Source organism: Chiroxiphia lanceolata, chromosome 2 (assembly GCF_009829145.1).
Source record: "Chiroxiphia lanceolata isolate bChiLan1 chromosome 2, bChiLan1.pri, whole genome shotgun sequence".
Taxonomy (NCBI): domain Eukaryota; kingdom Metazoa; phylum Chordata; class Aves; order Passeriformes; family Pipridae; genus Chiroxiphia; species Chiroxiphia lanceolata.
Window position 1 is genome coordinate 98,122,040 of NC_045638.1, and position 14,291 is coordinate 98,136,330.

A 14,291-nucleotide genomic window follows, 5' to 3' on the forward strand; every position below is an offset into this window, starting at 1 on the left:
GTTCTTAGTGTAATCACATTTTAAACATACACTGACCCTGTTTGGAGGGTCCTTAGAAAGTTGTTTTTTCACTACAGACTTGGATTTTAAAGTCAAAAAGAATTATTGGAAGCTGCTGAAATGGCACTCTAATTAGTTTGTCTTTTCCTTAGCCTTATCTACCCACAAAGGAAAGGATACATCCCATTTCAGTCATGGAACTGGCTTAAAGCCTGAAACAGATCCCAGGCTGAGCGTTGAGCTTCCACTCTTCTGTTGCTTGGGGATTGCCTTTATGCTTTTTGTTTCTATTTTGGTTCAGGTAAAATTTGAAAGGAAACTGTCCCTAGGAGAAGTGATATGTGTATTGCCTACACTGGGACAAGGGAGGCCAAGTCACTGGATTTGTAGATTAGTGCTGCCACTGACAACTTGCTTATCCTCTGCCTCAATTCCTGCATCTGGGAAGTGGAGCTAACATCCTGCTTTGCAAACATAAATGAAAGATGCCTGTTCCTCAAGGCACTTTGAATTTTTTTGGTGAGGCATCTGTCTGTCTACAATGGTGACAATAAGCCCTTTGGTTAAGCCTTTTGGGTATTGCAGGCATGGCCAGTCTGTCTGGAGCAACAGTGTTCTGTTGCTCTGGTGAGTGAAAGTGAACTCAGACATACAATGTAGAGGAAAATCTTGGTAGGTTTATCACAGTTAGTTATTAAAGAAACCTTGCATTAAAGGCCTTTTATCCAAAATACGTTCCTACTTTTTTCTGTCATTAAAGGAACCTATCTCCTCTCTACAGAAAATACATGTCTTAGTGACTTCAGTAGAGAAACAACCCTGAAAGCTGAATATTTGAGTCCCCCTTTCTTTCTCTAAAACATGGATTTTGCTTACAGCTCATAAAACTGCTGAAGACAAAATTTTGTAAGAAGCAGATCTCCACAGTACCCCAGAACCTTTTAATTAATTTTAATTAGATACTCGTGGGCTTTGAGTGCCTTTGTGAGTGGCCCATTCTTGACTGAGAAAGTGCAAAATGGACACCTGTCAGGCAAAGCAGCTTTCTCATACATTCCTCATAGCTTTTTCTCTGGCTTTCTCATACATTCCTCATGGCTTTTTCCCTGCAAGTGACAGTGACCATTTATCTGCCAGTGCCCTTTCTTTGCATTTGTTGTTTTCTGGTGAAGCAGATGACTCATGTATTGTCTCTGAATTTTGAGAATGAGAAAATGTTTATGCTCTGTCACATAATATTTATTAATTTCCTGAATGATTCCCAGTTAGTCACTTAATCTCTTTGTAAACTGGCCATTCATCTCTGAAATCAAGACAGTAGGCTCAGTGCCTCAGTGCAACCTGTGTGAAAGCATTTGAGCTGCTCAGCCTTTCCAGCAGGGTGGACAAAAAGAAACTACAGCTCTGGTTTCTCTCTCTGACCTGGTCTTGCATCTCCTGGGCAAACCAGCCCAAGTCCCTTTGCTACTGTAATTTTTTTATTTTTTTTTTTACCATGAAAAAATGGTGATTTTTTTTTTCCCTGAGTTCACAGGAGTGTTATAAGGAAACTTTCACCAGTGCTCAGGAACCATGGTGTAACAGTATAGTGGGACAGGAACTGCACCTACCTCCACTTGTTTCTATGTTCTGTGAACCCAAAGAGCTGCATGGACTGAATGTGTACCAAAATCTCTGGTGTTCCCTTGAGTAGTTTGAAGATTTTTGGAAGAAATATGCACTGGTTTGTGTAGGGAAGGATTTTCTATATAAACCTTAATGTAAAAATATAGTAACAGATACTTCAGGGATGGTTTTTTTCATTTTCATTTGTAAATACAATTTTTGAAAGCCCTCCAACTATCCATCACATTTATTGAGAACTCCCACTGACCTTTTAATGTAGTAGAAAACTCCCCAATCCTGTGCCACAGGTATTAGCAGACTGTGTCTTGAGCATGCTATAACCTTGGTACTAGCTTTGTTTTGTTCTCATCTCCTAAATTTATGTAGTGCTAAATATCCTGCGATTTAAAGGCTCGTTAATAAAAGGATTTAATGACCAGGAGTCAAATCCTGCTGTTGTCATTTGTTACAGGGTATTCTTCTCTGGTTAATTCTGTTCTGAATAAATGCCCAGAAATTTCTAGCTTCTCACAAATTGTACTAGAGAACAGGCGTTTGCATTCTATAAAAACAGTGACTCTATGAATTTGACTCACACAGAGTACTGTGCTTGGCTGACATAATCTTCACAATGGCCTGATCTTGTAAGCACAGGCAAATCTAAAATACACATTCAGTGGAAAATCAGTGGTTCTTGTTCTGCGAAGTTTGGTATTTTGTTTTACAACATCGTTCAGTCTTTGAGCACGCATTCTAGAGAGAATAAAGCAAGCAGTATGATCAGCAATAGCACATTTGTGAGCTATAAACTTAGAAGGAGTAGGTTATTTTGCACCAATGTGTTTTTCCCGTAGAAGACATGAACTCTTGTGCTGGTTTATTGGCAATATTTGTTATCATCCTGCATTGTTTCTGGCTTAAAGTAGGACCTGCAGTCCGGTGAACACTGTGTAAAAAAAAGACAGCCTATGCTCTGACTTGATTAATGATTAAGCATTGGTATTACCAATGAATCTTCATTAAAAATAAGAATTTTGATCTTGCAGCAACTGGGTATTTTGCAGTTGATCTGAGACAAGCAAAGGCTTCAATAATTTCCTTGTTTCGGTAAAAATTCTTTTCAACAGCTGCATGGAATTTGGTTGTTTGAAACGATGAGCGTGTCACTTCATATAGAACATAGGGTATGTGAATTCAGCTCTGCTCTCTGCTTCCTTTCACAGCACTACACCAACACTGGTTTTTCAGTTTGAAAATAAGCAGTATATTACCTTTTAGTTGTAAATTCTGCTTTTAAAATTGAATACTGTATTTTCCATCTTTCTTCAGGACTTACTGGAAAGATTATAAAAGCCATCCTCAAGGGAGGATTTCAGATCTCAGCTTTGCAGATGGTAGGTTTCCTTTTGTGTTTGTTTTTATGATAAACAGAAGTTGGAGAAGTGCTCTATGCACTGCACAGGTGTCTTCCTGCAGTATAAAACCCTTGTGCAGACTAGCAATGTTTTGGGATCAGCATTGTCCTTGTGATACTTGTGTTTTATTATTTGGTTGATCAGCTAGTCTGTTGGTATTTGCTTGGTGACCTTGAGCCAAGACACTTTACCTCTCTCCATCTGAGTCCCTATAGTTAGATGGGGGGATAAGGATATCTGTCTCTTCTGGAGCAATTTTAGATACCTTTGCAAAGTATACTAGCTAAAATTAATGAAACTATTGTTAATATCCTTCCTTAATTTTTTAAAATATATTTTTAGTATGGATTATGGGGAATGCTTTTAAAGATACTGTAAGGATTTTGACACCCTGAACATCCTCAGCAGTTAAAGGAATTTGGCACAGAGATTGTTCCCAAGAGTAGTCCAGTGAGTCCTGCCTTTCAATTTTTGCAAAAGTTTCAGGATCTGTAATTCTCCTATCACTCAAATTCCCATCACAAATGAAGAATAACCCCTTTCCTTTACTATCCAACAAAAAGATATTGTTGCATGTCTTAGTGGGGTAAGCCTACACTAAGCTGTCTACTTACATTTCAGATGGAAGAAGATATTGTGTGCTATGTTGCCTGTGGCATTGTTGGCTAAGTTTTTGACAAACTCCATATTGCAGCAGTAAAGCCATTCCTTTTACCTAGTAAAAATTAAAAGAGAATTCTGAATATTTGCTGGTTAATAAGGGGTGTCTGTCCCTTTTTGTTGTTGTTGTTGTTGTTTAATACAGTCTGGCTAACATTTTGGTTTTTTTAGTTCAACATGGAACGTCCAAATGCAGAAGAATTTTATGAGATTTACAAAGGTGTCGTCCCTGAATACCTGGTAAGTGTAAGAAGAATCTGTTTGAAAACAGAGTGTGCTTAAATGAGGAAATGAACACATTTTTTGTTGCTTGGGATTGTGATTTGACTTATTTTATGAACAATGTATTTATTAGTTCTAGTTTATTCTCAAATAAATTAATGAATCTTGAAAACTGTGCTATGTATGTCATCACAAAGGAGAGCCTTTCATGAAAATTGTTCAGCCAAGGAATTTGTAAAATGTGTCACATCTGCATCTTTCTTTGATTTGATATTACAGTCGTGACTTGGACCAGAATATATATTTATTATTTTATTTACAGTGAGGCTGCTGTATTTGAGACTTTCCTAATGACACTTTGACCTATTCTTTGATTTATTGTTCTGACTTTTGTAGATCTTCAGAAAACTTAAGAAGTTTAAGATATGCTGTAATCCCAGTGGACATCTAAGACTCTCTATAGTGTTATGCCTTGTTACATGGTCACATCAAATTTTCTGACTGCAAATAGAACAATGGGAATACAGGGAGAGGAGCTTGTATTTCTGTATCACTTTCTGTCAGAGGATTTTGGTTCATTTTACTCATAGGAATTTTTACTTTACTACTACCATGCTATGTACTATGCAAATTATCTTCAATTTTTAAATGGTTAAATTATTAAAGATTTTCTACATATTTACTAATGTTACTCCAGGCAATTACTGATATTACTGTGATAATGAAATTTTTGGGGTTTTCCCCCTCCTTTATGATTGTTCAGTCTAACTTACTTTAACAGAGTTTGTAGATTTGTCTTCAAGTGGGTTAGGAGTACTGTTAGTTCACTCTCAGATTGGGTCTCTTTTAAGGTCTTCTCTTAGAACATTATTTTTGACAAGGACCAGAGGGAGATTGCACAGGCATACTTGTAGATATGTGGCAGAATTAAAATATGGAAATGTCTGAAATTATTTCAGGGCCTGAAGAGTCCCATGCTACTGCAAAAGCCTCTGCTTTGAAACAAGTTGGAAATTCTCTACCGTTTTCTGCAGCTCTTTTATACAATCTCTGACCCTCTAACGTTGCAAATGTTAGTTATATAATTTAATTGGAGAGTTACTCAGAAGGGAAAGTGACATTTAGACAGGGTAGGTCAATAAATAAGATATGTTTTAAGGGATATCAAGAAAAGTGAGAAGCTAGGGCTCCATCCTGCAAGCTGTATGTGCTGAATTGACTCAGCTGAAGAGAACTTCCAGAGAAGGCACACATGGGAACAGCAACGGATATTGCCAGTGCAGGCCAAATAGGAAGAAGTATGTTGCAAAATAGGATATTGAAGAAAGAATATGACCTTATATATGTGACTCAGAACCATCTGTTTTGATCTAAATTTTATTTATCATTCCAAAATAACTCAGCACGGAAGATACTGGCGTCCAGAAATCCTTTTAAAAAACTCTACTCCCATTTCCTCCTGTTACCTCTTGCCAGTCAGATAATGGCTTGACATTGTATTTAAAGTATTTCTTTGTGAAAAGAGAAAGCTGTACAATTGCCCAAAATGTTTGCTTTGTTGGTCTCCCCTGCATGGGATTTTGCATACTATTGATTACCTATTGTGCTGTTTTGCTCTGTATTTCCTGCTGTAACCAGAATAAAAAATGGGGTAAAAAGAAGTGAGATTATTTTAGGTCAGCTCAGAATCCACTTTGTTAATCACAAATGCTTGAGCCTGATTCATCTCCAGGAATGGTTTTGCCTGACCACGGACCATGCTGTATGACAAATAAACTATTTGCTAAAGAAAATTTGATTTAGCTGTAACTGGGAGCCTTACCAGAGAAGCAGTGTCTGCTATTTAAATTCAACTCTGAACTTCATGAGGCTATGTAAGCTAGACCAAGTCTGTCTGACATAGTACAACCTGCCTTTGTGCTGGTAACTTTGGTCACGTTCGCTGTTGCTGGTGGGATGTCAGTGCTGATACAGAAACAACAGAAAAAGGAGAAAGAAGAATAACCACAGTTTGCAGAGAGGAGTTGCAGAATTGATTCAACTAAAGTTAAAAGCCTGTTTTTTCTCCATTGTCCTGTTAACAGTTATTTAAATGATGGAATTCAGTGAAATTGTGCTCAGTAGTGACTTTGTGACAATTTACTGTTTCTTAACAGAATGAAATATGTTGCTCTTTGACTTGTTCTTAACAGAGGATCTATTGGTGATAACAGGTTTTCGAATTAAAATATTTATTCATGTTGTAGAGCATGAAATTAGTCTGCACTCTTTTCATGTCCTCGCTGGAATATTTCTACCTAGATTTCCTAGGCTCAGGCTGATGATAGAGGCACTTGACTAAAATTCAGAGTGGGAAGATTAGACACATGTTCTCAGCATGGAATCTGTTATAGGGATAGAAACTTTTTGGAACAGCGTTGCTTGACTCAGAATGTTTGTGTATTTAGTTTCTGTCACAAAAAAAGGCAGAGAAGGACTTAGTCTTTCTTTTCCTACTGCTCTTCTGTCCACTCTGTATGCTATTATTCTTTGCCATGGCTTATCCTTGACGTGCCTGTGGCTGGTGGACATGATTGCAATACCTTGCTTGTCTTTACCCATCCTTCCTTATTTTCTTTTGTGTTTTCTCCTTTCCTCTTTCCTCATTGGTTTTGATTCCTTTAGTTGTCCTCATTTGTTTAAAACTTGTCTGCCCAGATTTCTAGACAAGTATGCAATTATAAGGGCATGATTTAAAAAAGGAAGTCAGACTAGAACATCAAAATAGATTCTTTCTGCTTGTGAAACCTATGCCTCTAATTAACAAACTCCAAATTGGCACTAATGCCCAGAGTTAATTTAAGCTTATGAAAAGTAAGACCCATCTTCATCACCCACGCGGAACTCATGATGTCTCTTTACTCTCCACAAGGCTCCAGGGAAACAGATTATTTCAGTGTAGCCAAGACTGTGGTAATAGTACACCCCAAGAATGTTACCAGATCAAGGACCATTTCCCTAGCAAGTTGTGCCACAGGCACAGGTTCTGTTGGCTTGTGTGTTTTGGCTTCTATAGTAATAGGTGAGAAAAAGACAGTGAGAACCAAAAGCCCAGGAGACATTTTAGTGGCTTAAAGCCATCAGACGGGTGTATATTTGGAAACAACTATAGGCTATGTACTGTGCTTCCTGTAGGGAGCACTGCAAAGTACATTGCTGCCTGTGGAACTGGCTAAATATAGTGTGATTTTTCAGGCTTAAAACCCAGCAAAGTGCATTCCATTGATTCAGTCTAGTTTGACAAGTTATGGGGCACTGCCATGAAATCCAGGTCCAGATCAAAGTATTGTGAATACTGTTATATCCTGTTGAAGCTGAATATCTGTTTTTTCTCAATTTCCACCTTCTAAACCAAATAGCAAAATGTAAAATATTTCTTTTGTTGTGAATACTAATGGATCTTTGTTTTGTGTCTTTGCTTTCCTAAATGCACCAATTTTTTTTTAAGTGTTCCTATCCTGTAAATTTAGACTTTGTTTTAGGTAGGAATCCAACCCTTGCTAATGCCCAAAGAAGCTCAGCTTTGTTTCTGTCTTTCTTCTCTTCCAGGAGATGGTTTCAGAGTTGTGTTCAGGGCCTTGCATAGCAATGGAGATTACACCATCCGAGCCTCCAAAAGTGTTCAGAGACTTCTGTGGTCCTTCTGATCCTGTAAGTACTTTCTTGAGTGATAAAGAAAGCTTAAAAATGTTATGCTATGTGAATTAAAATGTCAAAGTATGGTATGGCTGCCACATACTTGCTGCATTCATTAGAAACATGTCAGTATTATCTTATTATGGAGGTCAAACACTACTCTTAGTGGACCAATTTGCAAATCTTTTAGCAACACTTCTGATCTTACCTAAACCAGATGATAAAATGCTGTGATGATATTTAGGTGAAAGGAAAGCTATCTAAGCAAAAATCTCTGTTAAATATTCACAAACACTCTAACACAAGGCTTCAGAGCCCTGGAACAAACAATTATTGCTTGTGGATGCCAGTGTAATCAAATGTTAGTCCACTGCAGTCTGTGGCATTCTCCTGGGATGAAACTCTGAAAGGAGAATTGGTTCCTTTCATTTTCTGAAGGAAGCAAACAAAAAAAGGGTGTCAAAGTTCTTATACCTGTTTGCTTCTAGCTTTTATTTTTCATTTCTTGAGGTGAGTAGTTGGATATGTGTGATACTGTGTGCAGTTTGGAGACAAGCATAAGTGCTGTCTCAAAAAGTTTGCAGATTTTTGTTAAACAGGCTACTATATCACACAAGAACCATGAGGTGAAACATCAAGATGAAGCCAATGAAGTCAAGTTTTGTATGTTTTTCTGGTTACGATGTTTTAGTTGTAGACTGAGGGGATTTACCAGTTTTCATGGAAAAAAAGTCACACAGATGAGTGTTTGAAGGGAGAACTAGTTATTCAGCATATATTTTTCTTCAGATCCAGAGTTTCCATTACAGAAAGCACAAGTTAAAGGCATTATCCAGCCCTTTTTTTCCTCTTCCATTTGGTAACATTCAAATGTTTCTCTGCTGGTTTAGCGTCTTGTAAGCAGAGCATAAGCCATTTATCTTTTAACTGCAGGATGATAGTAGTAATGTACACAATATGGTAGTTTCAGTTTTGTTTCAAATTTCATGTTTAGGGTTTCTGGTCTTTAAAACTTTCAAAGATGCAGTCATTTTATTTGGGCCTATTATATCCTTTTCATGTGTCTGCTTGTTTAATGCCTGATACGTTAAAATCAAAATATGCTTGCATATTTTGGTTATGAAAGACCAGTGTACCTATACAAGGGGAATTACACTATTTCTCCTTACTACTCACATGGAAAGCTGTCATAGCCATACAGCATGTGTGTATGGAACTGTTGATGAGGTGAGGAATCTGAGGGATGTATAACCTGATGGCTCCTCTGGGTAGCAGAGGAAAACAGCAAAGGAGGGACCTAATTTCCTGTCTCCCAGATCTCTTTTTAGTGACCTACTGATGCTGTTTGTGTTTCCCTTTTAATGGCTAACTGTGTGACTTGGGAAGTGAAAATGAGTTTTGGACACTGGCTTCATAGCAGTTACATTAGTTGCATGTTGGAAGACAGGCAGCTATGTTATATATTTCTGTCTACTATTTTATGTAAGAACTGCAAATTAGTTGATTCTCCAAGCACATAAACCATATGTACAGTAAGTACAGCTGCTTTCAAGGCTGATCGTTGCCTGAAATTTATCTGTCTCTTCAGATAGTGAAGTTGAAGCTTGTCCTTGAGGAAGAAGGGGCTGGGGTGTCTCAGTGGCTTTTGTCATTCCCAACTGGAATTGTCACAGAAGCTCACAACTGCACTTTGTGGTTACAATATTTGTCTCAAATACCAGTAGCAGAAGCCATATCAGCAGTTTCATTATCCAGCAAGGTTATATACAGACCACGAAGATAAAGTAGACTTGACATTCTAGTGGTTAAACTACATCTAAGTGTCATGTAGTGCATTATCACTGAGAGAACTCAATCTCTCTGTAACTTGTTTGATTATTTATATATGCTGGTTCCTGTGTGCGTGCAGTCTGTTTATAAACACGGGTGTAGTTCACTACAAAAATGTACCTGTTTGAGTCACTTGGCTTCTGTTAAAGAGTACCCTATTTGGCAAGTAGTGCCGTTGACATCACTGTCAATGACATTACTCTCAAGGCAAGGTGATGTTTGAAGTGAGCAAAGGTGTTGGAACTTGACTTATATAATTAATCTCTACAAATCACATGTGCTGTTAATTATATCGTAGATACATAACAAATGTAATAATTACTTTATGGCAAGTCAGATATGTAAACTGGGTATGAATGTTAGCAGCCCTTTCAGATGATTTTGCAGGGTGTATAGGGCTTTAGAAAGAGTTAGAATTCTTCTATTTTGAGGATTATGTTTTAATAAGATAGCAATTTATGCCAATGCTAAAAATGAAATGGAACTTTGGGCTATTTTCTATAACAAGGTAATATTTTTTTAGCACTACAGGTCAGTAAAGCTCTCTACCAAAAATATCCTTCATTATAAACCAGCTTATAAATGCTATATTAAAACCTCCTCTGTGGTAGTAGGGAGGACGAATAACCAAAAATCTGGTTTGAGCCTCTTTGTAGTAGTGTAGAAATGGCCTATCAAATCAGGAAAGCAGACAGTGGGATAAAGATACATCTCTGTAAGGAGCTGTGCTGGGTGTGCTCACTCTCCAAATTACTGTGACCTGATTGAAGGGCTCAGTGTCACAGATTGCAGGCTTGTGGAACATTTGTCCCTGGTAGGTAGTATATGCACTAGGATATGTGCTTTTCTGCAGATCTTGCTTCTGTTTGTGTTCTGCTACACTGGCGCTTTCCTGCTGAGGGTTTGGCTGTCTCACTGTGCTCTTGTTGAACTGTCAGCATCTTTAGTTGTACTTGTCTTAGGCTCCTGGAGTGCAACTCCTTCTTTTGTGTCGTTGGTGGTCTCTTCTAAGGCCTTCCTGTAGTCTTTCACATTGGTTGTGATGCTTGTTCTTGTCTTTGAGTGCAGCCTCTGGCTTAGCTGTTCTCACAACCAGGTCCCAGACTGCCTGTGTGACTTGCTCTTGGTGTCTCTCTGTGCCTTGTTCTCTTTGTCCTGAACTTCTGTGGCTAATATGTGGGCCTTAGGCATGGAAGGCTCTCTCTCACATCTACTGTAATAAACCAGTATTTACTCTTTAGTTATTGTTGCAGCACCCCTATAAAAGGTCAGCAATCATATTGATGCCCATCTTGAAAAGGTTTCTTTGCAAGGTTAATAAGTGCTGTTTAAAAAAAAAGATCTCTGAATTTCACACAAGGCTGTAGCTTTTCAAGGAGGGGAGGCACCCATAGGCTCTGTTGTGCATCTGAAGCTATGAGGTTTGATATTGACATCCTGTGAGCAGCTGAGGACTTTTATTTACATATTTAAATTTAAAATAGGAATGGGATTGCTGAAATGAGTGTGAGTTCCACTGCTTTTCATGGTGTGTCTGAATCATTTAAGCCCTTTTTAAAAATACACTACTGAATCTTGTTATGCATGATGTTAAATTACGGGTCTTGTGCTGGGTGTATTTCACTCTCTTTCTACTGGTGCAGTTCTGACATCAAGAGAAAAAAATTGCACCCGTGGTAAAGAAGTAATTGCTCTAGAAAGCTGAGAAGGGGACTTAAAAAGTTAATTAAATAGGATTACTACAGAACACAAATTGTTTGAATTTTCAGTATGCAGTATCACTTAGAAATGAGAGTGAGTAACTGCAATAAAAATTCAGCAGAAATGAAGCTGCGTTTCTTCTTCATTGTAAAAAAATGAAGTGCTTGGAGGGGTGGGGGTAAATGTAGCACAATGTGCATTATCAAGAAAGTGGTTTTGTTTAAGTGCAGTAAAAAAAAACAACAATGTGCATTTGATTTGATCTGCATTGATTTGACTTTCTTTAATATGGACCAGGATGCAAAGTCTGTAATGCAAAACCTTGGGACAGGATGATGGTGGCCAGGAAATCATGTCACTGCTTGAGCTTGCTGGCATTGATATTTCATTTCATAATGTTTGTATATTTTTGGCTTCTGGAGCGCTGGGAGGCTTTTTGTTAACACTTTGGTCTGAAGCTACAACTTCAGTTTTCACATCATCTTCATGCAGTTTCTGCCTTGAAATAGCTGCTGGTAAAATTTTTGTTGAGATGGAATCATTGAGATGGTTACTTAGTATTTGTAAGACCATTGTAAAATGCTGTAGAAATTAGGTATATTGCATTTATTTTTTCTTTTGAACTTTCTTCATACACAAATTAAAAAGTTGGTTAGAACACGTGATTTCAGGAGTCTTCATCAGCTACATATTCCTGACTGATTGCATAACTTTTAGTATTCTTAAGAGCTTTTAGCTGGAATTGGCAGTACATTAAACGTGACTCAAGTACCTTCTGTTGTGAGATATTATTAAAGTGTGAGATATTATTAAAGTAATGGGATGTGCTGCAATATTTCTGCATCCAGTGGGCTGAAAAGGGATTTTCATACACTTGCTTTAAATCCTGACTTGCATTCTTTTTACATTGGGGATTTGCATTTTATGGATAAGTGTATTACCAGTCTTTTTTACTTTTGAATCAAAGAGCTGAAAGGGAGATTAGATGATTTAAAATGAAGCAGTGAACTGAAAGAGCTGGAGTCTGCTTTAGCTCCATTCCTGACCTCGCTGTGTGACCTTGGACAAAAAGTTCAATATGTTTCTGCCTCAGTTAATCACATCAGTTAAACAGGGATAACGGTATGAGAACGCTGTTGCTGTAAGATTTTTGTTTGTATAGACCTCCTGTGAATCTCTTAACACTGAAAAACTTCTATATGCGAGGCCAAAAATGTTCATGTTCATTCCTAGAACTACTTAGCAGCATGACATTTTAACATTACATCATGTAGAGAATAGTTCAGTGGAAGATATAAAGGAATATAAAGATTATTTTTTGAGCTTCCAAGTACTCATCTTCTGGTAATACCTTCACAGTTGTTTCAGTGTGGATTCTCCCTATAGCCTAGTGAGCCTTGCTAAGAGTGTTGACAATGAAGTACATAATGTGTTTCAAGAGAAATAAGATTTTTTTCTATGTAATTCTTTAATGTATAAGATTTTAATATAATTGATTATCTGCTCAGATAGTCTGAGTCATGTAATAAAAATAAAAACTTTCATTCAGATCCAGGCCATTATCAGCTAGGGTAGCAAACGGACCGATCAATACCAGTTATAATATCCTGCTGTCTGAGCCAGCAATGGGAAAGGCATGACTGAATTGCTTAGATGTTATTTAGGGTCAATCATCTGACTCTGTCCTTTCAGTTTTTAATTTCCACATCAGCCTCTACAAGTCAAGTGAAAAAGTGTTCTAGACAGTGCCAAGGCCTCTTAGTTGGGAGAAATAGTAATTTTTGCCTGAAGAGGTGTCTGTGGAGGTAGATTCTTCCTTCTAGTGCAGCCCGTTTTTTTTGAGCTGATGCTACTGATTCATAAAGCCCAAAGTCTCTATGGGTTCAGGACTTCTGTCTTGTTCCACGTCAGCCCTCTGGGCACAGGCAGGGGATCTAGAAGATAGAAAGTATTAAGATAACTGTGCTCTAATGACCCACAGCTGTAGTGTGACTGCAACTATGAGTTGTCACCACTGCTTTAGACTGTAAATATGTTGGTGTACGATTTGTAATTTACCTCCAAAAGCATTATAGCTTCTTGCCTGCCTCTGTGTGGATGCCAAACACCATACCTGTGTCAGTGAGTTGCTTTCCCTGGTTTAAAATGCATGGAGTCTGTGCTACCTGCACCAGAAATGTGACTGATACAGAAACATCGTATTTGTTCTTCCTCTCAAAGCTGTGTGTAGCCCTGGGAGCAGCTGAGAGTCAAGAATCCAAGAATTAATTTTTACAGGCATGAATTCAGTGTTCATAGTAGGTTCTCCTGATGTTTCTTTTGTTTCTGAGTAGGTGCTGCAGAGGTCTGCCAGCCCTTGACACCTTGCCGATGCTCCCCTGTTTACTTTAACCATGTGTGTGTATGTGCTTTGTAGGGGCACATTTACATGGTCTGGTTCCTATTTTGATGTGACCTTCTTAGAACTCTTTCTTCAAACCACCCTTTGCAGGTTATGGGCAGTCCTTTGATAGGAAGAGGGACTTCAGCCTCATGGAAATGTGTCTTTGTGCAGAGATTAGAACAAAAATCAGAGCAGCAGTGGAGGAACCTTTTACTGGCAAGTGGCTTGCTTTAAATGTGACTTGCTATTACCAGAAGGTTGCTGTCATATGATGGCTGTTCAGTGTCATGTGGAGCTGGAGCTTGTAGGCTCGCTTTGATTCTTGATGGGTAGGTGCATGTGTGTTGAAAATTGCTGTTATTAGTGGTGATTGACAGTCTCCATCAGGAGACTAAATACTGACAGAGCCCTCGAGACCAAACTCTGCTTTAAATCTGATGTGATTGAGGCGTGTTGGCAAGGTTACAGTTTGGAAAAAAAACCTTTTATCTGCCACTCCTTGTCTGAGGCTCCAGAGCTACTGAACTTGAACGTGTCAACAGTGCAACTTTTGCTGCCTAAATAAATCCTGGATGTGAGGTCACTGGACTTGGATTCAGTGGTCCCAAATTACAGTAATTTGGTAAAGCAGATAGTAAAAGATACTGCATTGTTTGTTACCAGGCCCACAGAGGCATAATACTGGAGGAGTCTGCTGCTTTCATCCTCTGGAGAGAAGGTGCTGGTGACCTCTGGGAGAGGACTGAGAGTACATTTGCATCTGATTTCCAGTTGCTAAAATGCTTTTTGTTTTTTTCTTA

At 38.2% G+C, this 14,291-nt stretch overlaps 1 protein-coding gene across 3 annotated transcripts in view; it reads left to right on the top strand.

Annotated features, from left to right (window-relative positions):
• NME7 (NME/NM23 family member 7) overlaps nt 1–14,291 on the top strand; it is a 91,824-nt gene that overhangs the window by 49,841 nt on the left and 27,692 nt on the right. For all 3 annotated transcript variants that reach the window (XM_032679698.1, XM_032679699.1, XM_032679700.1), the window contains 3 exons: nt 2,935–2,999; nt 3,852–3,920; nt 7,491–7,592. In XM_032679698.1, coding sequence (XP_032535589.1) covers nt 2,935–2,999; nt 3,852–3,920; nt 7,491–7,592 — 236 coding nt within the window. The remainder of the gene's footprint in view (nt 1–2,934; nt 3,000–3,851; nt 3,921–7,490; nt 7,593–14,291) is intronic.